Source organism: Rhincodon typus, chromosome 36 (assembly GCF_021869965.1).
Source record: "Rhincodon typus isolate 14 chromosome 36, sRhiTyp1.1, whole genome shotgun sequence".
Lineage (NCBI taxonomy): Eukaryota > Metazoa > Chordata > Chondrichthyes > Orectolobiformes > Rhincodontidae > Rhincodon > Rhincodon typus.
In genome coordinates, this window is record NC_063367.1 from 23178736 (window position 1) to 23202949 (window position 24214).

The 24214-nt window shown below is 42.0% G+C and overlaps 1 protein-coding gene across 2 annotated transcripts in view; it reads left to right on the forward strand.

Annotated features, from left to right (window-relative positions):
- The first annotated feature begins 137 nt into the window (after positions 1-137).
- The window catches only part of mtmr10 (myotubularin related protein 10), a 29292-nt gene continuing 5215 nt past the window's right edge, over positions 138-24214 (forward strand). For both annotated transcript variants that reach the window (XM_020521547.2, XM_020521548.2), the window contains exons 1-14: positions 138-244; positions 323-380; positions 5239-5375; positions 8187-8259; positions 14870-15012; positions 17014-17104; positions 18798-18948; positions 19173-19260; positions 19783-19871; positions 20306-20436; positions 21534-21603; positions 22787-22857; positions 23452-23624; positions 24010-24180. In XM_020521547.2, the coding sequence (XP_020377136.1) occupies positions 179-244; positions 323-380; positions 5239-5375; positions 8187-8259; positions 14870-15012; positions 17014-17104; positions 18798-18948; positions 19173-19260; positions 19783-19871; positions 20306-20436; positions 21534-21603; positions 22787-22857; positions 23452-23624; positions 24010-24180 (1512 nt within the window). In that variant the 5' untranslated portion in view covers positions 138-178. The remainder of the gene's footprint in view (positions 245-322; positions 381-5238; positions 5376-8186; positions 8260-14869; positions 15013-17013; positions 17105-18797; positions 18949-19172; positions 19261-19782; positions 19872-20305; positions 20437-21533; positions 21604-22786; positions 22858-23451; positions 23625-24009; positions 24181-24214) is intronic.

Here is a 24214-nt window from a genome sequence, read left to right on the forward strand (position 1 = left end):
CCCCGCCCCGCTGTCCCCTCCTCCCAAAACTCCACCCACAAGCCCCGCCCGACAGAGCCCGCCCACGCCCCCGCCTGTCCCACAATTCCCGCCCCACAAAATCCACGAGCCCCGCCTCCTGGTCTCCCTGCCCACAGCCCCTCCCCCATTAGACCACGCCCCTCCCCCGCCGCTCGGGATGTTCCGCGGGTCCGGGATGAAGAGCGCGAGGCCGAGTTTCAGAAGTTACCTGCCGCCGGCGGAGGTGAGGCTGAGTGCGGAGTGTTAGGCTGGGGCCGCTCTCCCTCTCGGTGCTTGTTGTAACGGGTGTTTCTTTCCGCAGGGCTCCTTCCCGAGCCGGGCCGAAGTGAACCGGGTGTGTGAGGCCGCGCTATTGCCGGGTGAGTCTTTACTCGATGTCGGGGCCGCGGGCAGGGGGGGGCATGGCCTGTGCCGCGGCTGGGCCACGGCCCGCGGCTTCTGTTAGCGGCTGAGAGCCAGGTTTTTGAGCCCGGGGCATTCCCAGGTCAGAAACCATGAAGGAAAACGAGAGAAAAGTTCCAAAGGAAGGCCCCCTGGTGTGGGAACTCAGAATGGGCTGTTACGGGGACGACGGACCGAAAGTTACCTGTGGGTGTGGACCTTGGCGGGAGGGGGACGCTGACTGTGGCTGGACTGAAGATTGTGCCAAGGCTTTGGATGCTTTTCGGAGAGAGGGAGAACCTGGTCAGGCAGGTTATTGACCAGGGTCTGGGGTGAGAGCCATGTCCCTATATAGAGAATACCGGGCTAAGTAACAGTCTGGGTCGAATAACCTTTCACATTGAGCCACACTGGGGGACTTTTAAAAAGGCTTGACAAAAGAGAGAAACGAAAGAGTCATATTAAAACAAGGGCGTGAACTTCAAAATTAGGGTGTTGTTTTTACTGTTCAAGCAGGTTCTGATTGTCCTAGGTCCCGCTGTATATTGGTGAAATTGATTTGGAATCAGTGTACATTTTGGACATAGGAGTGGGTTAGTTTTTGTATAATCATAAGTTCCAGTTTTGCAGCCAGCTCACTGTTGATCACAGACGGTGAATTCCACTTTTCTGTGCAGCCTCCCAGATCTAGTTAAATGTAGGTATGGTTCATGCTGTGTGCCTTTTAGTGACTAAGGCTGTAGGTTTTCTGCATACACCCTCTGATTGGGCCAGACTGTGACCTCCAACAGTGGTGTCACTAACCTCTCCGGGTCTCAGTTACTCTGTGATTCTGAGAAATTGGAGCACAGGATAGCACTGGGACAGTCGCTGGACCAGAAGGCAAGAGGGAGAAAGTACTCCAATGCATGTTTCAACAAGATAGCTTACTTCTGAATGATTTTTAGAAAGTGTTGTTTCATTCTGTCACAGCTGTATGAATTTTCTACTTTGGGAGCAGAAGTCACTGGTATGGGACAGTAATTTGGAAGACTGTCACATTGGAACCCTGACCTGGTATGTCTGGACATGTGTGTCTCACTAGTAGACATCAACTCCAAGAAAAATATTCCATCAGTGTTGTATCCTAATCTTCAAATTAAATAAGCTATGCAAAATATTTCTGTCTGTTTCAAAAGGATGTCACTGGGGGAGCACTGCACTGTTGGAGGGAAGGTCAGTGTTGGGAGGTGTGCCGCTCTGTCGGAGGGTCAGTGCTGTGGGTCCTTGGGAGGATCATTGGGAATTGTCAGTGGGTCATTCCTGAAGAGCAGCATTAATGATAGGAAATGTTCTCACTCAAAGAATTCAGACGATCTGGATTTCACAGCCTGAAAAGGCAGTTGAATGAGAAAACATCATTGTTTAAAAAGTACTGGGTGTGCTGTTGTTCAGTTGTAACCCACAGGGCTACCGGTGAAGCGTTTCAATGTGGGACTAGGCTGAATGTATGCTTGTTGGCTGATTTGGGCCTAATGGATTGAATCTTCTCATTCTATGCCATAAATTTATTTGCTTCTACCTGAGTTTTTGTGCCGTAAAACTCTGCAATGATATAAAATGAACTGTGGGATCACTCAGCCCATGCTAAATGCGCTGAACTGGATTTTGATGAGCTGAAGGTATTTAGTTACAAGTGATTAGCTCACTACGACCTTCTTGACGCACTTGGGGGCAATAATTGCTGACCCAGCCTGTGACGTTCCATTGGTGAGTAAAAGTATACAGCACCTTTTGCTATAATAATGTAAGGGTATTCCACTGAGTTACATTGAGCACTTGCAGCCAGTGTTACACTCGTGATAACAGTAATGATTGCATGACTCACTCACATGGCAGTGAACTTTAATAATCCAACAGAAAAGTTATTGTTTAACCCATCACAAATCAAGTATTTTGTGTACGGTGAACAGATGAAGAAATGGCAGGATGAATATTTCCTGCACACTAGATTGTTCAGACCTGTTGCTAACTATTGGTGCGGTGATTGAATGACTGATTTTTGCTGATGGACTGGATGCTCTGACTTTTTCTGTTTCCAGGTAATTGAATTGGGTGGTGACCCTGTCTCACCTGCCTACACATGTCTGCACTGTTGGCAATATCTTGTGTCTGACTGATGAACTTTGATGGACATTTGCATCACTATGCCCATTTTAGAATTTCCAGTGCTAGCAAAAAGGAGGAGGCTGTTTAGTCCCTTGGACCTGTTGTGCCATTTAATTAGATCATATCTTAACTTCAGCTACTTGCCTTGGTTTCAAACCCTTAAACTGACAGAAAATGCTAACAGTCTCAGTTTTTGAGATTTTCTGTCGGCCATTATTGGGGGCATATGTCCCAGATTTCCACCTACTGTTTCTGTGAAAAAGATTTGCTGGAACGTTTTCAGGTGGTTTGGCTCCTCAGAATGTCACAGACATGCCCAAGCCTGTCGTGGTATGATGGAAATAAACATTAATATCATGAAGAGTTTATTTTTTGTTTACAAGAGAAAAATCTTTCAGATGCATGTGGATCTTATTAAACTCCCCAAAGCAGTGGAGGTTCAGGGCTCAATTCCTAACAATTGGTTAGGAATCATTTTAAAATGCAGTCTTAGTAAAATTTGTTTTTTAAAAAAAATCAAATTGCTGCAAGTGTAAATGTATTTGAACTGGATTCTTAAAATGCTGATTTGTTATGAGAGATTTAGGCACAAGCCTGAAACAGACTGAAGTTAGAATGGTTCAAAGTGTGGATTTTGCTTAGTTTGTGGATTAATGTAGAATCAAGTAGTGCCATATCAATAGACTGGGATTCCTATGTAATTTCTGCCTGATAGTATAAAGGTGTTAGGTGTGTAATTAATGGTGATGCTTTTCGGCTGACTGTTCAGGTGGTTGATACACTCAAACACAGGGCCAGCAACCACGAATGAGGCAGTTTTACAACCTGAAGCTGCCAGCCAAGCTGCATTTTTTGATATGAAGCAGCAGATGTGATTGTGATTATGCAAACACATTGCTTTTTTAACTGATTTATAACCATCTGAAACATGTTGAGTAGGAACATTTGTAGCCCTGTTGGGAGAATGGGGTAAGCCACAGCATGGAGTGATGTGTTAATTGAAAATCTGAGCAGTGAGATACTGCACAGTGATGATTTGTGTTTATTAAATCAGACATTTTCTGTCGCTATCAAGCAGGTGGATGTCCTGTGTGTGTGTTTTTAGACCAAACCATTTTCACTGCTGCTTGTTGGAATGTTTTTAATCTTTCAACATCACTTACTTTTTAAAAACCTAGTCAAGTTGCAGAATGTCAAAAAGGAGCCATGCATCTTTGATTTAATGCAGAGATAGCGGGAACTGCAGATGCTGGAGAATCTGAGATAACAAGGTGTAGAGCTGGATGAACACAGCAGGCCGAGCAGGAAGGCTGATGTTTCGGGCCTAGACCCTTCTTCAGAAATGGGGGAGGGGAAGGGACTGACCTATCTTGTCCCTACCTCCCCACCTACGCTCACCTCTACTGGCTCCATCCCTGCCTCTTTGACCTGTCTGTCTCCTCTCCACCTATCTTCTCCTTTATCCATCTTCTATCCGCCTCCCCCTCTCTCCCTATTTATTTCAGAACCCCTTCCCCTCCCCCTTTTCTGAAGAAGGGTCTAGGCCCAAAACGTCAGCCTTCCTGCTCCTCTGATGCTGCTTGGCCTGCTGTGTTCATCCAGCTCTACACCTTGTTATCTTTGATTTAATGCATCCTGGTTAGCATTTTAACCCTTGGTCAGGTCAGTTACTGCACAGCCAGCTTGTAATCCTCATTTCTTTGGTTTTAAGTGGAATAAAACAAGGTATTTTCTAAAGCTGGTAACAGTGGAGATCCAGTACATAGACCATTAAAAATCAAAGGTGAACGGAATGCTGACCTTTATATCGAAAGGACTAGATCACATGGGATAGAAGCCATTCTTCAGCTTCACAAAGCCATGTGTGGACACTGTCTGGAGTTACTTTAACCAGTTATGGGCACCACACCTTGAGGATATATTGACTTTGGAGGGACTGCAGTATAGATCTGTCAGAATAATACTTGGATTCCACTGATTAGATTGGGAAGAAAGATTACACAACTAGGCATGTGACCCTGAAATTTAGAAGGTTAAGGGGATGACCTGGTCAAAGTTTTCAAGCTATTGAGAGGAACAGATTTTGTAGCTGGAGAGAAGCTTTTTCCCCTGTTTGGGGGAGTTGACCAGAGGTTAGTCTCAAAATTAGACCTTTCAGGAGTGAAACTAGGAAACTCAAGGTGCTTGGAATGTGGAACTTGAAACTCTTCTATCTGCTAAATTGTTTATTAACATTAAGTTTTTTTTGTTAATTAAAAGTACAGGATCATAAGGGGAAAATTTATGTTGAAGTTCAGCCATGGTCTCATCGAAAGCTGGATCAGGCTCAAGAGGCTAGATGACCTCTTTTGCTGTGTTTCCCCCCAACACCGAATTTGGATGAGTGCAGTTTGAAAGACTTTTGAAAACCAGTGTTTAATTCTTGTCATGATTGTCCATACATAACACCAGAATTAAGAATAGCAGATCTCAAAAGTTATAGTAAATATAAATATTTTCTTGACTCCATTCTTTCCCCAAAGCCTTTCTCCAACCCAAACAAGACTCTGTTTGGAATTAGTCAGTTATGAAATGTTGGGCTGGATACTGTAACCTTTGATTCTGGAGATATAAACCATAATCTGCAACGAGGGAGCAGATTGTAGCTGGACACTGAGGTTTTTCTAATATCCAGTTGTTTTATTTCAGGGGAACTTGTGGTGAGTGAGACCAGTAATGTCCGAAAATGTATTGCTACGGACACAGGTGCTCATGATCTCTCTGGGACGCTGCTATGCACCAACTTCAAGATCTCCTTCATCACAAAAGATGTGACACCTTTTCGGGTTTGTGCATTCTTGTAAATATTCAACACTTGAGTGAAATTTCTCTCATAGTCATAAATTTGCAATTCAATTTCATGGAATTCTAGATTGGAGAAGATGGAGTTATGCTACTTAAAGCAGTGAAGATTATGTAGATATTGACTAATTGTTCAAAATAAAAAAATAAGATGGTGGAAATAATTTATTTACTCTGACAGGAGGGCCAGTAACAAATATAATTGGTAAAAGAGCTAGAGGGGGAGGTGAAGAGACATAGAACATAGAACAGTACAGCACAGTACAGGCCCTTTGGCCCACGATGTTGTGCCGAACTTTTATCCTAATCCTAAGGTCTATCTAACCTCCACCCCTACCTTATACTATCATCCATATGCCTATCTAATAGCTGCTTAAATGCCCCTAATGAGGCCGACTCCACTACCCTCTCCGGCAATGCATTCCACGCCCCTACCACTCTGAGTAAAGAACCTACCTCTGATGTCTCCCCTGTATCTACCTCCACTCACTTTAAAACTATGCCCCCTCGTAATAGCTACCTCCACCCTAGGAAAAAGTCTCTGGCTGTCCACTCTATCTATACCTCTGATCATTTGGTATACCTCTATCAAGTCACCTCTCATCCTTTTGTTTTGTAGTGAGTCATAATGCACAGTCTGAATTTGTTTTCACCATGCTTTCAATGTTAATTTACAAAGGGAAATTTGGGTGTATAATTGAAAAAGAAAACAATACCATGTTATAGGGAAAGAACTGGGCAGGAAACTACAAATGAATGCAGAATGCTGGAGATATTCAATATGGAGAGAGAAACAGAGTTATTGTTTCAGGTCTGTTATGACTTTTCAGAAGTGAAACTTTCTCTTCTCACAGATGTGGACAGACCTGCTGAGTCTAGCATTCTGTTTGTTTCAGATTTCCAGCATCTGCAGTATTTTGCTTTTTTTTTGGGGCTGGGGAGGGGCAGGGCAGGGAATTATTTGGATTGTTCTTTCAAAGATAGACATTCAGAGATCTTGAAGTTTGTAGTTACAGAAGACAAATTGAGGCTTGGCTTTTTCAGAAGAGGGCTGAAAACTGGTGTTCTGACATGGATGGAATTAATGAATATGGGGGATGTTGATGTCTTTTGAGACTGGGGCCAAGGGAGCCAAGAGCAGAGATTGAAGTGGGGAGACTGTTGAGGATGTATTGGGAGGTAAGAGTGTAAGAAGGGCGTAGAGCTTCAGGCTCTAGATGATTGTGTGTGTTGGGGTAGGAGGAAGAACAAGTGAATACCCAAATTTCCTCATGAGAGAGTATAGTATCAAATAAAGCACAATATGCACTAATGAGGGGAGTGCTTATTGAATAGTTCACATTCTGATCTCTACCAATGAGGAACATTTTATACAGTAACAGACAGTGTTATATAACACAAGGAGATTTTATGCAGAATAACAGACTGTTATGATGGCATGTAGAATAACAAACCGTGTGCTATATGACATGAGTGCTGTTAGACTGGGTACAGCACAGCATGTTCCCTCAAGCAGTCAAACTACAAGGAATGTTCAGTATGTTTATATAATAATAAGCAGGGTGTTGTATTGTGTATAATGTGTTATAGGTCAATGAGGAGACAGCTGTAACAGATATTCTATAGCAATGTTTGTGTTATACTCGGTAGTGCGTAGTGCGATTCAGGACAATGAGATTATTATACCAGGTACCCACGGTTTGGGGAAGATTATATTTTAATGAGCAATCTGAGGAAAGCTTTTTAACTTCTTGTAGTTTGTTTAGAATCACTGCTCCATTCATTTGAACCCCTTAAGAAAATTAAAAATGGTACAGTTTTGAGACGAAGCATGTGCCCAGACAGGTTAAGAAAATTCAAGGCCCAGCTCTTTAATATAAGGAGCTGAAAGACTGTGTCTGTCACCTCTCGTTTTATTGCTGTGAACAAAACAAAGGCAGTTGAGGTGACAGAACTTTGCAGGAAAATTCCAAATAATAACATTGGAAAATTTCTTCTGTATTATTTATGACTAAAATATATTTCTTAAAAACGCACTTTGAGTTAGCTATCAGGCATATGATAGAGTGCTAAAGATGGCTGGGCTCATCGTTATATTCTGCATAGTCCCTTTTAAGATTGTCCTCTGTTGCAGTGCAGGTAGGTTGGTAGATCACAATTACAGGGTCACTTTAATTTGAATTGAATTAGCTTTATTGTTACATGTACTCAAATGAGTACAGTGAAAAGTTTATAAGTCGCCATTTATAGCACCATCTTAGGTACAAAGGTATGTAGGTACAATCCTTAGTTATAGAACAGAGAAGTGAAGAAAAATGCTACTTTACAGCTAGACACAGTATAACCATATGTCAGAAAAACAAGAAGAAAATTAAAAAGTGTCTCTCCAAAGGTTCTTGGGAGCAGGGGGTCTCAATGTGGTCTGACCGCTGCCATGCTCTGCACTGGGCCACTGTTTGCCGGCATCCCTGCTTTGGGCCATGGGCGTTTCCACCAACACTGCTTCGGAGGCCAGGGCCACTTGTCCGAGGCTGAGAAGGGGTTTCTAAGGGGTACTTAGTAATGTAACATGATTTTCTCCCATTGCAGTTATAAATTACATGTTCATTTTGTACCAATTGTTGATTTATCACCACACTGCTTGGAGAGTACAGGTAGCGCTAAATTGTAAATCTGCAACTCAATTGTTTTGTGAGATTTAGATATCTGCACTGTTAAGGTGCAAAGCTGCTCATTCTTACTGATTATTATGTGAGGGAGTCAGAGTTTAATTCTAACTTTGGTTTCAACCACAGAAATTTCAGTACAGAAATCTGCTGTTGGAGGAACATGACATCTCTCTCACCTGTGTGGAACAGGTTGTGGCAGGTATGGCGCTCTTCATTTGTCTGTTCTGTTATTTATTGAGAACAGTACCTGACTCTTTGCTTCTGGTATGCTAACTCAAAAGTTGCCAATTCTAAAATGTGTGAAATAAAACTCAAAATTCCTGGAAAGCAGCATTTGAAAAGAAGGAAAAACAGAAATTGCTGGGAAAACTCAGCAGGTCTGGCAGCATCTATGGAGAGAAAGCAGAGTCAACGTTGCCACACTCAAAGCATTAATTCTGCTGAGCTTTTCCAGCAATTTCTGTTTTTGTTGCTGATTTTCTTGGGTCTTTTGCTTAGTTTGAAAGAAGGTTTGGTGATGACTGCTTTGATAGCTTTGCAGTCTGCTACTGAGTTGCAGTTGCTTTCTGTTTTTGTTCCTCCTGTTTTAACTTTTATAGGATATAAATGAAGGAGGTTAGGTTGCAAGTCAGTCTCAAACTGGTGTTGATTGATCACTTTCATTATTAGAGACTCTGATTTTAGGGATGTTGCAGGAAGTTCTCTTTTTGACTTGGATTCAGCAACAACTGATAATTGTCAGAAGATTAAATCATGGAGGAAGCACTGAGTGTGGCATAGACACAGAATGTTCTTTGGGTGGGGGACTTCATTGTCCAACATAGAGAGTGACTCAATAACGTCACGACTGACTGAGCTGACTCAATCCTAAAGTGTATAACTGCTGCACTGGATCTACGGAATGTAGTGAGGGAACCAACAATGGAAAAATCTACTTGACCTCATCCTGACCAATCTGCAGGCACCTCTGTCCGCATTGGTGTTGGCAGGAGTGATCATTACAAAGTCATTGTGAAGTCACAGTCCCACCTTCATATCGAGGATGCCATGTAATGTTGCACTATCACTATGCTAATGGGATAGATTTCAAACAGATGCAGCAACTCAATACCAGACATCCAGCAGAACTGTATTCAACCACAATCTGTATTGTCATGGCTTAGCACAACCCCTGCTCTGTTATCATCACTGAGCTGAATCAATGAGGAGTGAAGGAAAGCAGCACCAGGTGTACGTAAAAATGAGATGTCAACCTGGTAAAGCTACCAAACAGGACGACTTCCATTCTAAACCCCATAAGTATTTTTTATTCTTAATTCAGAAATTTAAAAAGTCTATATATGTTTTAGAGGTTTTTTTATAACACTACAAAGTTTTTTTTTTGTGGAAAAGAAAAGAGCAGTTTGTTTTTAAATAAGGAGTTGTGTTTTTGTTCTGGAGAGTCTTACACGTGGTCAGCTCCCAGAGAAGACTTTTTTTCTTCGAGGAATTTATTGAAGAGGAATCGTTTTTATTCCGCTAATCAGCTAAGTGGTTGATTTTTAAAATTTTTTCCATTTTGACATTATTTTCTGTAGGTAATGAAAGGTAGTTTATTTTGAGGTGTTATTGAAACATCCTGTTTTTATTTTAAGTTTAATGTTATTAAGGCCTATATATGGTATGGAGTCAGATGGCTAGTATATTTAGAAAGTTATTATTACCCAACAGGGTCAGTCAGATAGGTGGGTAACTGTCAGGAAATATAAGAAGGTGGTTTAGAAATCTCTGGCTATTCCTCTATCAAATAGATATTCAGTTTTTGGAACAGTTAAAGGGATAGTCTGTCTGAGGAAAATGGAAGGGCCGGTCAGTTCTTGAACACTTGTAACAATTCTTATGTTAGGCAGTGTTTGACGATTTAATAGAATTATTGTTATTGGGGACTCTCCTGTCAGGGGCATAGACAAGAGATTCTGTGACAGTGAGCGTACATTTTTAGGGTGGTTTGTTGCTTGGTGCTAGGATTAAGGACGTTTCTAAACTTTTCAAGCATATTATTAAAGGTGAGATTGCGAAGCCAGAAATTATTGTACACATTGGTAGGAATGACACTCTTGGTTAAAAGATTAATGCAGTACAGAATGAATTTAAGAGGTTATGTAGAAGGCTTAAAAAAAAAAGCTTAAAATTAGTAATTTCTGGTTTATTCCCAATGCCAAACTCAAATGAGGGAAGGAACAAAAGGTTAAAGGAAATGGATCAATGGCTGAAGAGCGAGCGTATTATTCAGGGATTCGGGTTTTTTGGACAATTGGAATGTCTTTTGGGATAGAAAAGACGTGTTCAAAAGAGATGGGTCTGACTTAAACTGGAAGAGGACCAATATTTTAGGAAGATTTGCTCATTCCATTAGAGGAGACTTTATACTGATAGAGAGGGGGAGTGGAGGAATTCTAAGTGATAGTGTAAATAGAAGGATTGATGGGATAGGTTCTGAATGTGAGGAGAGCATGTCAATTAGAAAAGAAAGATGAGAAAGAGTCAGAGTATGTAGTAACTCTGAAGAACTGAATTGCATTTATTTCAATGCAAAGAGCCTTACAGATAAGGCTGATAAACTCAGGGTGTGTTTAAGAACATGGGATTGGGATGTCATAGCTATTACACAAACTTGGCTGACAGACGGACAAGACTGGCAGCTCAATATGTGAATGCTCCTACTAGAAAAGGAGCAAAAGTAGTCCTTCTTTTGGGCAATAAGGCGGGGCAGGTGACTGAAGTAAAAGTGGGGGAACACTTTGGGTTTAGCAATCATAATTCTATTAGTTTCAAAATGATATTATGGAAAAAGATAAGCCTTCCATAGAGGTTAAAGTTTTTAATTGGAGTAAGGCAAGTTTTAATGGCATGAGACAATAACTTTCAAAATTTGTTTGGAGTAGACTGAATGAACAAAGCTATTGAGATTCTAGTCACGAATAAGAGATTTTTTAAGATATAGATAACTTGGATCAATTGAATATCTTAATCAATAGAGTATGTGGGTGCATTCTGAAGACAGAAATCAGGAAGGCAAAGAGGGGGTATGAAATAGCATTGACAGAGAAGATTAAGGATAATCCAAAGAGATTCTACAAATACGTTAAGAGCAAGAGGGTAACAAGAGAGGGGGTAGGGCCTCTTAAACATCTTAAAGGAGGTTGTCTTTGTGTTGAACTCCAGGAGATGGGAAAGATACAAAATGAATATTTAGTGTCAGTTTTTACTGTGGAAAAAGAAATGGAGTTTAGAGAATGCAGAGAAATAAACTTTGATGTTTTAAAAACAGTTCACATTACAAAAGAGGAAATATGGGAGGTCTTAGAGATTTATCCACCTCTATGTTCTCTAGGACCTAATCTAACATATATCTCAATGTTGTGGGAAGTAAGGGAGAATATTACAAGACCTCTTGCAGAAATATTTGCATTATCTATAACTACGGGTGACATGCCTGATGACTGGAGGGTGGCTAATGTTGTACCTTTGTTTGAGAAAGGTTATAATGAGAAACTGGGGAACTTTAGACCCGAGAGTCTGACTTCAGTAGTGGCTAAATTGTTGGAGGTGGTTATAAAAGAAAGGATTTTTGGATATTTAGAGGCTGAAATTGATTAGGGATAGTCAGCATGGTTTTGTGCGAGGAAAATTGTCTCTCTCAAACTTGATTGAAGTTTAAGTTGTTACCAAAAAAGTTGATGATGGCAGAGCAGTAGATGTTGTGTATTTGGATTTTATTATCTCCTTTGACAAAGGTCATGGTAGACTAATTAGTAAAGTTAGGTCATATGGGATTCAGGGTGAGCTTGCCAATTGGATACATAATTGGCTTAAAGGCCGGAGACAGTAGAGGGCTGTATTTTTTTGGTCTGGAGACCTGTGACCTACGGTGTTCCACAGGGATTGGTTCTGGGTGTTGTTTTGTCATTGTATAAATGATTTGGATGAGAATATAGAAGGCATAGTTAGTAAGTTTATGGATGACACCAAAATTGGTAGCGTAGTAGACCGCGAAGAAGGTTATCTAAGATTACAAAGGGATCTTGATTGAATGGGTCAATAGGCTGAAAAGTGGCAGATGGAGTTCAATCTGGATAAATGCGAGGTATTGCATTTTGGTACAACAAACTAGGATAAGGCTTATATAGTTAATGCTAGGGCCTTGGGTAGTGTTGTAGAACAGAGGTACCTAGGGGTACAGGTACATAATTCTTCAAAGTTTGCATCACATGCAGGATGGTTAAAAGGGCTTTTTGCATGCTTGCCTTCATTGCTCAGTCCTTTGAGTATAGGAGCCGAGATGTCATCTTGAGGTCGTACAGGACATTGGTGAGGCCCCTTCTGGAATACTGTGTCCAGTTCTGGTTGCCCAGTTATAGGAAGGATATTAACAAGGTGGAGGGGGTTCAGAAGAGATTTACCAGTTTGTTGCTGGGTATGGAAGGTTTCAGTTATAAGGAAAGGCTGGATAGCCTGGGACTTTTTTCACTGGAATGTAGGAGGTTGAGAGGTGACCTGATAGAAATTTTATAAAATATTGAGAGATATGGATAGTGGTGATGGCAGTTGACTTTCCCTAATATGGGAGATTTCAAGACTAGAGGGCTCATTTTTAAGGTGAGAGGAGAGGTTTTAAAAAAGACGTGAGGCAAATTTTTTACACAGATGGTTGTTTGCGTGTGAAATTAACTTCCTGATGAAGTGGTGGATGCAGGTACAATTACAATATTTAAAAGACTTCTGCATGGATATATGAATAGGAAAGGTTTGGAGGGATATGAGCCAGGAGCAGGCAGATGGAACTAGTTTGTTGTGGGATTATGTTCGGCATGGACTGGTTGGACCTAAGGGTCTATTTCTGTGCTGCATGACTGTAAATAGTATGTAATATATGCAGCTAAGCAATATCACAACCAATTGATCAGATCTGTACTCTACAGTCCTTGTACATCAAGTTGTGAATGGTGGTGAACAATTAAGTAACTGACGAGGTGGGGCTTCACAAATATCCCCATTCTGGACAGTGGAGGAGCCCAGCACATCAGAAAAGATGAGGCTAACCCTTGTGCTTCCATTTTCGGCTAGAAGTGCCAAGTGAATGATCCATCTCGGCCTTCTCCAGAGGTTTCCAGCATCACAGACCAATCTTCAATCAATTTGATTCACTCCACAAATCTCAAGAAATGACTGAAGACACTGGATACTCCAACAGCTGTGGGTCCTCATGACATCTCACAATTGTCCTGAAACATCTGCTCCAGACAGGCTGTGCCCCTAGCCAAGCTGTTCCAATAAAACTACAACACGTCATCTACCTGACAGTGTGGAAAATTTACTAAGTATGTCCTGTCCCACAAAACAGGAAAAATCCAACACAGCCAGCTCGCCAAAAGAATTGCGGATGCTGTAAATCAGGAACAAACAGAAATTGCTGGAAAAGCTTAGTCTGGCAGCATCTGTGAAGAGAAATCAGAGTTGATGTTTTGGGTCCGGTGACCCTTCCTCACAACCCTTATTGCTCTGTCCCCACCTATCGTTTATTTCTTACCTCATCCCCCACCCCATCTTCTGCATATAAATTCATATTTTCCTAGCTACCATCAGTTCTGAGGAAGAGTCACTGGACCTGAAACATTAACTCTGATTTCTCGTCACAAATGCTGCCAGACCTGCTGAGGGGGGCTTTTCCAGCAATCTGTTTTTGTTTCTGATTTACAGCATCTGCAGTTCTTTCTGTTCACATTTTTTGTCCCTCCTGGCATGTAAAAAAATAACTTCTATTCAGAATAGCCTGCTCCTGTTCTATTGCTGAAATAGTTAATCTGTAGACTACTATTGAATTGGAGGATTGGCCTAGGTTGAATTGTCTGAGTTGTTTCAGTTGCGTTTTCATTGCCAGCCAGCTCCAAATGTCTCCCTTTTGTCATATTCACTGCAGGAAGTGATGTTTGAATTCAATGGTACCTTTTTTGAATGCATGTTAACCAGGCAAAAAGCTTTCCTTCAGGGAATCGGAGGGTTATGGCGGAGTGTTTTACCCACGATGTGATCTTCCATCATGGATAGTATTATTTTCCTTAGCCTGAGGTCATTGAGACTAATGGTTGTTCCTGCTGAAATCAGCTAATGCAGGTCAAGATAGAGTTAAGACAAAGAAATAACGTTTTAGATGGAGCTAGAAGTTTCCTTTTAATGGGAACTGGCTGTGTATCCTAGTTTGCATGGCTCAATACCATGCTGATGAGGTGTTGGTGTGATTGACTGACTGACTGGTAACAATGTCTGTGAGCTAACCGGCTCTTGACATTTCGGCTGCAATATTCGGAGGCAAATGGGACTTCTGAGACTAACCTGGAGCAGGGGTTTGAAAGACTTAAAGGGATGCAATTTTAACCTCTGTCAGCTGAACAAATGTGACCAACTTGATTATGTAGCAGGATATTCTTTTCCACAAAGTCATTAGGTTTCCTGCTCAAAGGTGTTTCAAAGTCTGGGGTCTTGTTTCTTGAGAGCAATGAAGCAAATGGTGAGCTTTGCATGGAACTGGGAAGTTCCACATTTGTTGAACTGTGAAGAGCTCTTGAAAGGAAAAGGCAACTGCAGGCATTGTGAATAAATTCTGTAGATTCTGAGAGGAGTTGCTGCTTGTTGCTTTTTTTTTTCAAAAATGCAGGCTATATAAATTTGCATGTGCATGTCATGTATTTTTTCACTTGACTTGAAAGAGGGGTTCAGGGAGCTGGCTGTAACGACACATGGGTTTAACTTTGCACCTTTTCTTCATCCAGTGAATGATGAGAGGAAGAAGAGGAAGGTTTTGGGGCCTAATCAGCGCCTGAAGTTTAAACCTACCGAGCTGATCATCTACTGCAAGGATTTCCGTATCATTCGCTTCCGTTTTGATGAATCTGTTCCAGAATCGGCCAGAAAGGTGAATAGAACCTGGGTGTGGCAGGCACAATGTGGCCTTGGGGAGCGCATACTGGTTGTGGCGGGCACAATGTGGCCTTGGGGAATGTGTACTGGGTGTGGCGGGCACAGCGTGGCTCTGGGTAGTGATTGTATGAGCAAAGTAGATAAAGTAATTGACCAGAAGGAAAATGGAGACCTGGCACTGGAGACAGGGCTCTCTCATCTGAGATGTGTAGCTGTTCTCTTGATGAATGGCAGTGATTGTATTGTATGTATAATAAAACTGAAAGATCCTGGAGTAGTTGAGGTGTGGTCATGTGCTGTGGATAAAAAGCTCTTTGTGCCTGTCACAAATTGCTACAGTAACGGGAGGCCTCCATCCTAGTATAGACTTCTAACTGTTTACTTGTAGGCTGTGACTAATTAATTAACCTTTCTTGCTTATGTGATTGCATTCGTGGAGAAGGTGGTCGGAGTGGATAAAAACACATACTGAAATGTTAGCTTTTCTTTGGTGTTTGCTGAACGTTCCTGAGCATAACATTTGCTGAATAATTGTGGAAATGTAACTTTCAAAAACCTGCAGGACCACAAAGTAGGGACTGCTTCAGTTTTCAAAGCATGAGGGGGAGAAAGTAGAACCAGTTAGGATTGCCATTACTATTCTGTGATCCCTGCTGGAAATAGCATGTTAGGTTATAGTAGGATTAGGCCTCTGTCCCAAGTGAATGTCCTGTTGTTGTCCACTGTCCAGCGGCTACTGGGATGAGGTACCAGGGCTCCCTGCAAGAAGTAGCATCATTGGATAGTGAAGGGCTGCTGATTAATTACCATTAAGCATGAGTCATTTTGCAAAGCTGAGTTATTTTTGATCGATGTGTTGGAATATGTAATTTAAATCCTAAATCCTGCCTGTGGTGAGTGGGAATGTTAAGTGCACTCATCTAAATGGGAGCATTGACTCGTGCTCTTTTTTTCTCACTACTATACTAGAATGCCCTTTTGTTGTATAAAGTTGCCAAGCTGGATTGCCACGTGATTATGGATTGAAGACTAACTTTAACTTTACTAAAGAGCTATGATGGGCAGAATGGCCTCTTTCTGTGCTGTATGATTTTGTGTGACTGGGTACTTAGAAGGAGGGATTGCAATGATATCAAACACCCAGTTTTGAGGCCTGACTGTAAAAGAATAAAATGTTAACTCGATTTTGAGTGTGTGTTAGGGGCTGTGATTCAAAACAAAAATTGAGGTGAGACGACCTCTCTTGGATTCTGGGTGGCTTGGCATCTGCAACAATTAACTTCTAGGACACCTTTAGTGCAGTTGATATCACAAAGTATTTCACTGGATTATCTGACAGTATTTGTCTCTGAACCACATAAGGAAACATGCGGACTGGTGACAAAAAGCTTGGTTAAACTAGTACGTTTTAAGGAACATCTTTTAAGATAGGGAGAGAAATGGTGAGTTTTATGGAGGGAATTCCAGAGCTTAGGATTTGGGCAGCTGCAGGCAAAGCATCAGTTGTGGAACAGTTAACATTAGGAATGTGCAAAGGCCAGAGTCGATGAGCACCAGGATCTGGGAGGCTTGGGGCTGGAGGGGACTCCTGAGATAGGAAGGATTGATGCTGAGAAGTATTTTTGAAGTGAAGGCTGAGAATTTTTTAAATTTAAGGTACTGCTGGATGGACAAAGGTGTTGTAGAGTTAGACAAGCAGAAGAGGTATGATTGGTGGACAAAATTTGGTGTGAGTTAGAATATGCTACTGGACCAGGAAGATAATGAAGCTAGGTCCTGTTGTATTGTGGAGGACACCCTTTTGGCAGTTTGTTGGTTTCTCTAATGTCTAAACTCCCTTGAATGACGATGTTGGGTTAGAATTGTTGGAGGTTAGTGCTTCCTAATATGGAGAGATTTAGCTTGTTCTGTGAAGCTCTGTCCTAACAGCTCTGCTGCTGGTGAGAAAGAGGTGCAGTTTTTGCAGCCTTAACTTTGGATTTCTGTTTTGTTCCAGATCTGCCTTGTGATTGCACATTACTCTCAGCCTAAAGATCTCCAGCTACTGTTTGGGTTCGCATATGCCAGAGAAAAATGCCAAAATTCAGGTATGGCAGTGACAATACCAGTGGGCTGCAGACATTGTATTGTTTTGCACCCCCCCACCGTTAGTTTATCTACCCCAGTGAACCTCTTGTAATCGACAATAACTCCATTTGCTGAGGAAGCAAAGTTTCCCAAAACTCCTTTCTAGGCTTGCTCTGGGCAGTATAGTGAGCATCTGAGCCATGTGGGTCAGGCTCTGTATTGAATCTTTGTCTTAGAGCATGGAAGAAGGCCTTTTGGCTTTGTCTATGATGGTCATCAAACCCCTGTCATCTCTAGTCCCAGTTCCCTGTACCATAGCCTTGTATGCTATAGCATTTCAAGTGATTATCTAAAAAATTAAATGTTGAGGCAAGAACAATCACAACACATTTTTCCATTAATTTCCCTCTAAACCACCTCCACTTCACTTTAAATCTATGCCCTTTTGGTAATCGGCCCTCTACTGAGGGGGGGAAAAGCTTCTCCCTGTTTACGACCCTCGTAATTTTGTACGCGTCAAAATGGGTGACCCCACTCTCCAGCCTTCTCTGCTCTCAGGAACACAACCCACACCTGTCTGGTCTCTTTCATAGCTGAATCCCTCCAGTCCAGGCAACATCCTGGTGAATCTGCACTGCATCCTCTCGAGTGCAGTTGCATCCTTCCTATACTGTGGTAACCAGAATTGCACATAGTACTCCAGCTGTGGCCTAACTAACATCTTACACAGGATCATCATAATTTCCCAGCTCGGTGCCTTGTCTAATAAAGACCAATATACCATATGCCTCCTTAACTACCTTATCCACTTGTCCTGGCACCTTGAAGGATCAATGGACGTGCACACCAATGTCCTTCTGATCCTTCCTTAGGAACCTACCATTCATTGTATGTTCTCTTACTCTGTTAGTTCTTCCAAATGCATCACCTCACACTTGTCATGATTAAATTCTGTTGGCCTCTGTTCAGTCCATCTGACCAGCCAATCTGTAACGTCCTTTGGTCCAAGGCTTTCCTGCTTACAATTTACCACATTTTTGTGGCGTTGGAAACTTACCAATCGAACCACTTGCATTCGTGCCAGATCATTAATGTACAGTACAAGACATCAAAGGACTTGGCACCAAACCCCTGGCACCAGTCCACAACACTGGACATGGGCTACCTGTTACAAAAACACCCTTTGGCCAATACCCAGTAAACCAATTTTGGATCCAATTTGCAAATTTCCCCAGATTCTATGGGCTGTTGCCTCCTTGACCGCTCTGTCATGCGGAACCTTGTCAAAAGCATTACCAAAGTCCATGTAGCTGACATACACTGCAATACCCTCAACCACGCATCCAGTCACCACCTCCATGAACTCAATCAAATCTGTCAGGCATGATTTTCCCTTCCCAAAGCCATGCTGATTGTCCTTGATTAATCCTTGCCTCTCAAAGTTAAGATTAATTCTGTCCCTCAGAATTTTTTCCAGTAGTTTCCCACCACTGATGATAGATTTGTTGCCTTGTACTTCAAAGTGTAGTCACTTCCAACATCGGAACTGCAGCAAAAGAGCAACTCCCTCTTATCAAGAGAACTTTTCTGTAAAACTGCCGTGTGTGTAGTGCTGGTAGGGGAATGGCTTTGACGTGATATTGATGCTTAATTACAGTTGCAGACTCCTGTTTCTGATGTAAAAATCTCTAAGCCCTGATCATTATCTCTTAGTTGACAAGGTGAATGGAACAGACTCGGAAGCAGATGGACTGCAGACCTCATTGTTTGAAACCTACTCGGACTGGGATAGGGAGATAAAGCGGACAGGGGCTTCGGAGTGGAGAGTTTGTTCTGTCAATGAACACTATGCCACTTCCACTAGGTAGGCAAACTTCGGAAACACTGACTGTGGCATGGAAAAGTGTGTCAGTGTGTAATGTGATTATATTTCACTGTGATTTAAAGAGCACAATTTAATGAGCTGAGAGTTGGGGAGAATGAGTGATAATCTGGGTTATCTCCTTTACTGATCTCATTGCGGTGTTTAGAGAAACAAATGCTTTGATGTGAGCCATGCTATTATGTTCATTTAATTGTGGTTTGTAGCCTTCCAGAGTACTTTGTTGTTCCATCTTCTCTGGCGGATGAAGACTTGAAACAGTTGGTTCCTTCTTTCAACGGTGACCGAATCCCGGTGGGTGCTCACTGTTCGTGGTTCACATGCCTTTGTTTTACAGAAGGTGAACACGTTAGTAGCGTCCAGACCTCCAGTTAGAATGAGTATGGAACACAGCACAATGTATCGGGGAGTGAACTCCTTCATCCTTATTTATACTGCAGATTAATGTGCACTGATCAGACCGAGAACTTAGTGAGACTTGGAAAATTCAGATCTGAAATATGAAGATTGTTGTGATAAAATGTACTTTGATGCAGGCATTTAGTCCATGGGAAGTGTCTAGGTAGAGTTGGAGGGAACATCTGGAATGAAGATCTGAAACAAAACGGAAATTGGTAGCAGGTCTGGCAGCAAATAGTTCCTTCTGCTTTCCATTTGTAAAGTAACAGAATTGTCAAATCTTTAAAAGCAGGAGAACTTTTCATATGACAATGAATGCAGTTTACAGTTTGTGTAATTAATGCATTTTGAGAGTGCTCCACATTTGGAAGGAGTAGGATTGTGATTGACTAAGCTTTATGTCAAATTCTTTTGCAGATGTGGTGCTGGCATCACTGGACTGGCAGTGCCCTGGTGAGAATGGCCAACATTAAACCTGGGCCAAAGCTGAGAAAACACAACACAAGGTAAGGAGATAGTAACCCTCTTTATACATACAGAACAGCACACATCGTTCAGTTTTCAACATGACCCAATTATTTCAATAGGTCAACGATAACCACAATGTCTGCTTCTTCATTGGTTTTTCCTGAACTTTTGCATATTCATTTGCTTTGGTTTCAAGCACTGTCCCTCAGAACTGAGTCAAAGTTTCGTGGATTTCAGATTTTGGTGTGCTTTTGCAATTTTTTTTTTTTGTTACATAAAGGGTTAAGTCCATGTATGGATAGACAACGCAGACTCTCACTGGGGCACGGATCCTGAAGGTGCTGACTCTCACTGGGGTGGCAGTATTATTTTTGGAATGTAGCAGGAATATCTACTGGTTGGGAAATAAATGCATTTTGTTTGTCTTGACCAGAGCACTGTCTGATTTAACTATTCTCCCTTCTTTAACTAGGATCCTTAAGGCAATAGCACAGAGTCATCCAGACAAGAGTGAAGTATTTAAATCTGATTTGGATAAGAGCTTGCCGAATATATCAGAGGTGCAGGCAGCATTGATGAGACTCAAGCAATTGTGCATTAATGGTGAGGTGCGATTTAAGGACTTTCCAACATTGTGTTTCTTATTCATGTGTGTGTTTTACTGACCAGGTTTCATAAATAGTTTGCATTTTTTGTGTGATTGTGTTTGGAGCAGGGCATTTGTTTGTGTGTCACTTTGCTGCTTTGTTTTTGAGACTATTGGTGTGGTACTGCCTCACTGTTTGGTTTAGGGAAGCTGTTGATTCCTGAACCTGCACATAGATGATGGATTCATCACTCTGAATCTCATTGCTGCAGGTGAAACTTGGGCAAGGAAACCTGCTGGTTACCATCTCCCATCTCTGTCTCTGTCATTCCTGTCTATCCACCCACAAAAAAAACTGATAAATCTGTCCTTCTCTATAATGATAAAACCACATGCTCAAGATATGAAATGAGAAAATAGCGCTGGTGAAACTCAACAGGAATGGCAGTGTCTGTGGAGCGAGAGAGAAAGTTCTCAAGAAGTCTTATTGGATTTGAAATGTTAACTGTAATTCTTTCTCTGTAGATGCTGTCAGACCTGCTGAATTTCTCTAGCACTTTGTTCATATTTCAATAATCATGGATCTACACGGGCTTCTAATCACCCCATTATAATCGTCTTCATTTGCAAATCCACTGAGTACCTTTTCCCACCTTGTGTCTGTGCCCTTTTCCAATCTAGGCTGACTCTGCATTTCCTACTTTTTCTTCTCCCTAAACTCCACCCTTGCTAAACTCTTCCTCACCTTCTGAACCCTTTGCTCCCTATCACCCGAAAGCTTTTCCATCTTTAAAAGACTTTCGCAAAATCTGAGCTTAGTGACCAAGCCTTTTGATCAACTTCTTCAGTCCTCTCAACATGGCTTTGTAGTCTTGTTTTATTTCTTCTATCTATCTCATAAACTCAGTTCCCCTCCTGCCAATGATTTTATCAACATTTAACAGAGATGATTAATTGTATGCAGTGAATACACCTTGAGCTCCAAGGTTGAATTGAGTTAGATGCCAGCAGTTTCATTGCTACAGAATACCCTGCTTCCAAACATTTGCAAGCAGTCATCGACCTTTGGGTTAAGCAGCAAATAATCACGTGAATGTGTTCTGCCCCACTGTAGATTTATTTGAAGAAACAGATGAGAAGTGGCTGTCCTTATTGGAAAACACCCGGTGGCTAGAATATGTCAGGTAAGAACATACAGCAAGGGACGGAGCGAGAAGAGAAACCCACACAAGCATATTTCTGGTTTCTGTAGTTGTGTTTAGCCAAAGGCTACAGTTCAACTTTGAGCACCTGAGATTTTTTTTCAGTCCAGCAGTGTGTGCAGATCTTGAAACATTTGGCACGTAAGGCCATTCAGCTATGTAGTTGGGACATGGCTGAATTGTATCTTAGCTTAGTGTCCCTGCATATGGCACTCAGATTCTAGCACAAGTCAGCACCACAGTACTCATAAGCGCAGCTTGGCTTTATGCATGCAGAGCCTGTAACAATGCTGATTCAATGTCCTCAGCAATTGGACCGCAGCATGGGGCGGGTGCCCTCAGCGACTGGATGCTAGCGCAGGGTTCAGTGTCCAGTTGAACCTTTACTGAGAAGACTAAGAAATAGGAACAGGAATGGGCTGTTTGGCTGAAGCATGCTGTGCCATTCATTAGGATCGTGGCTGATTGACATTCCTCGTCCATTTTCCTGTGCTTTCCCCATAACTATCGATTTCCCCAATTGATTGATATCTATTTTAGCCTTAAATGTACAAAAGGACTCTGCCCCACAGCGTTCTGTGGTAAGGAATTCCAAAGACTCCCAACCCTCGGAGAAGAAATTCCTCCTTGTCTCAATTTTAAATTGCTGCTCTTTATTCTGAGACTGTACCTGCTGGTCCTAGAGATAGTAGGAACCGCCGATGCTGGAGAATCTGAGATAACAAGGTGTAGAGCTGGATGAACACAGCAGGCCAAGCAGGAAAGCTGACGTTTTGGGTCTAGACCCTTCTTCCGAAATGGGGGAGGGGAAGGGGATTCTGAAATAAATAGGGAGAAAGAGGGAGGCGGATAGAAGATGGATAAAGGAGAAGATAGGTGGAGAGGAGACAGACAGGTCAAGGTGGCGGGGTTGGAGCCAGTAAAGGGGAGGGGAAACATCCTTTCATCGTTTACCATGTCAAGTCCTTTAAGAATCCTATAGTGCCCGTCAAAGCTGTGCCCCACTGTGGTGTCAGTGCCTGTGCAAGCTGTGCCACAACACCGAAAGGAACGCATAAAATCATATCAATTGTAGACAAGTGTTGTTAAGAATGGAAGGAGAGAAGGAACACGTGGAAATACTTCTTTTGAGCGCACACTTAATGTTTTCATTCTATCTTCATAGACTGTTCTTGAAACACTCTGCAGAACTCGCACAGTGGATGTACAGTGAGAACATTTCTGTCATCATTCATGGTGGGTATTGACTTTTCATGTGATTAATAATAAATCTTTGTGCTAGTACAAGCCCTATCCTGAACGCATTAGTGTTCAGTTTCTGCTATTCCACATCTTGTAGCAAAGAAGGAAGTAGCTTAACTGTCTCTAGTGTGGCTTGACATTATGTAACTGCGACTTGGTAGGGTGATTAAGTAACTGGTGAATCTAAAATCAGGGGCAAAGTTTAAAAATTAAAGATTTAAGGCTGAGAATTTTTTTCTTTTCGGGGGTGATTAGTCTGGAATTTCCTTTCTTAGAGAGAAGTGGGAGCAGAATCAATAAATATATTCAAGACCATGTTAGACAGATTTGAGGTCAACAAGGGATCGGTGGTTATTGGTATAAACAGGAAAGTGGAGTTGAGGCCACAACTGCATCAACCATGCTCATGTTGAATGTCAGACAGTTTGGAGGGGCTTAACACTTGTCTTAGAGATAGAAATTGGATCTACCAGCAGAAAGGAATAACTAAGTATTAGAATCTTATGAGAGAAGCTGCATGTCCTCTCTCAGCTGCTCTGAATTCCCTGCTGCATTTCAGTGGATGTTGACTGTGTATTCCTTCATCAGAGGAGGAAGGAAGAGATCTGAGCTGTGTGATAGCCTCAGTGATGCAGGTGATGTTGGACCCTCACTATCGCACCATGCTGGGATTTCAAAGCCTAATCCAGAAGGAGTGGGTTGTGGCTGGTTACCGTTTCTTGGATCGTTGTAACCATCTTGGAGAGTCTGAGAAACAAGAGGTGAGGATTACCTTGCACTCGTTATATTAAAATTAGAATTTGTATTTAGTGATACAGCGTAGTGCAGTAAAGCTGTGCTGGGAGGTGGTCAGTCTGTGAGCTAAACCACCACCACCTAGTTTCAGCAGCTTTAACCCTGCCCTATTGTCAATAATTACATTTTAAGTAGTGGGTCTTGGGGTTGTTTTGATTTGGGTTCAGATGGGAAACTCTCTCTGGCTGCCTTAACATTTTGCTGATACTGTTTAGAAATTTTGCTAATTCTTTTGGCTGCTGTAAAGAAACGTGCCTGCACCGTTTGAACCTTGGGAGTGAGGTATGTTGCCGTGATGTCTTAGTTTAGGTATTTACGTATTGAAGCTAAAACTGTTTTTCTCTACTCCAGTCTCCTCTGTTCCTGCTGTTCCTGGACTGTGTGTGGCAGCTACTGCAACAGTTTCCAGCTGCATTCGAATTCACTGAGACCTACCTGACTGTCTTATACGACAGCTTGCGGATTCCCCTGTTTGGCACCTTCCTTTTCAACAGCCCATATCAGCGGATGCAACAGAGCCAGGTGGGTGAACAAGTTGCTGACTGGCTATGGTTTT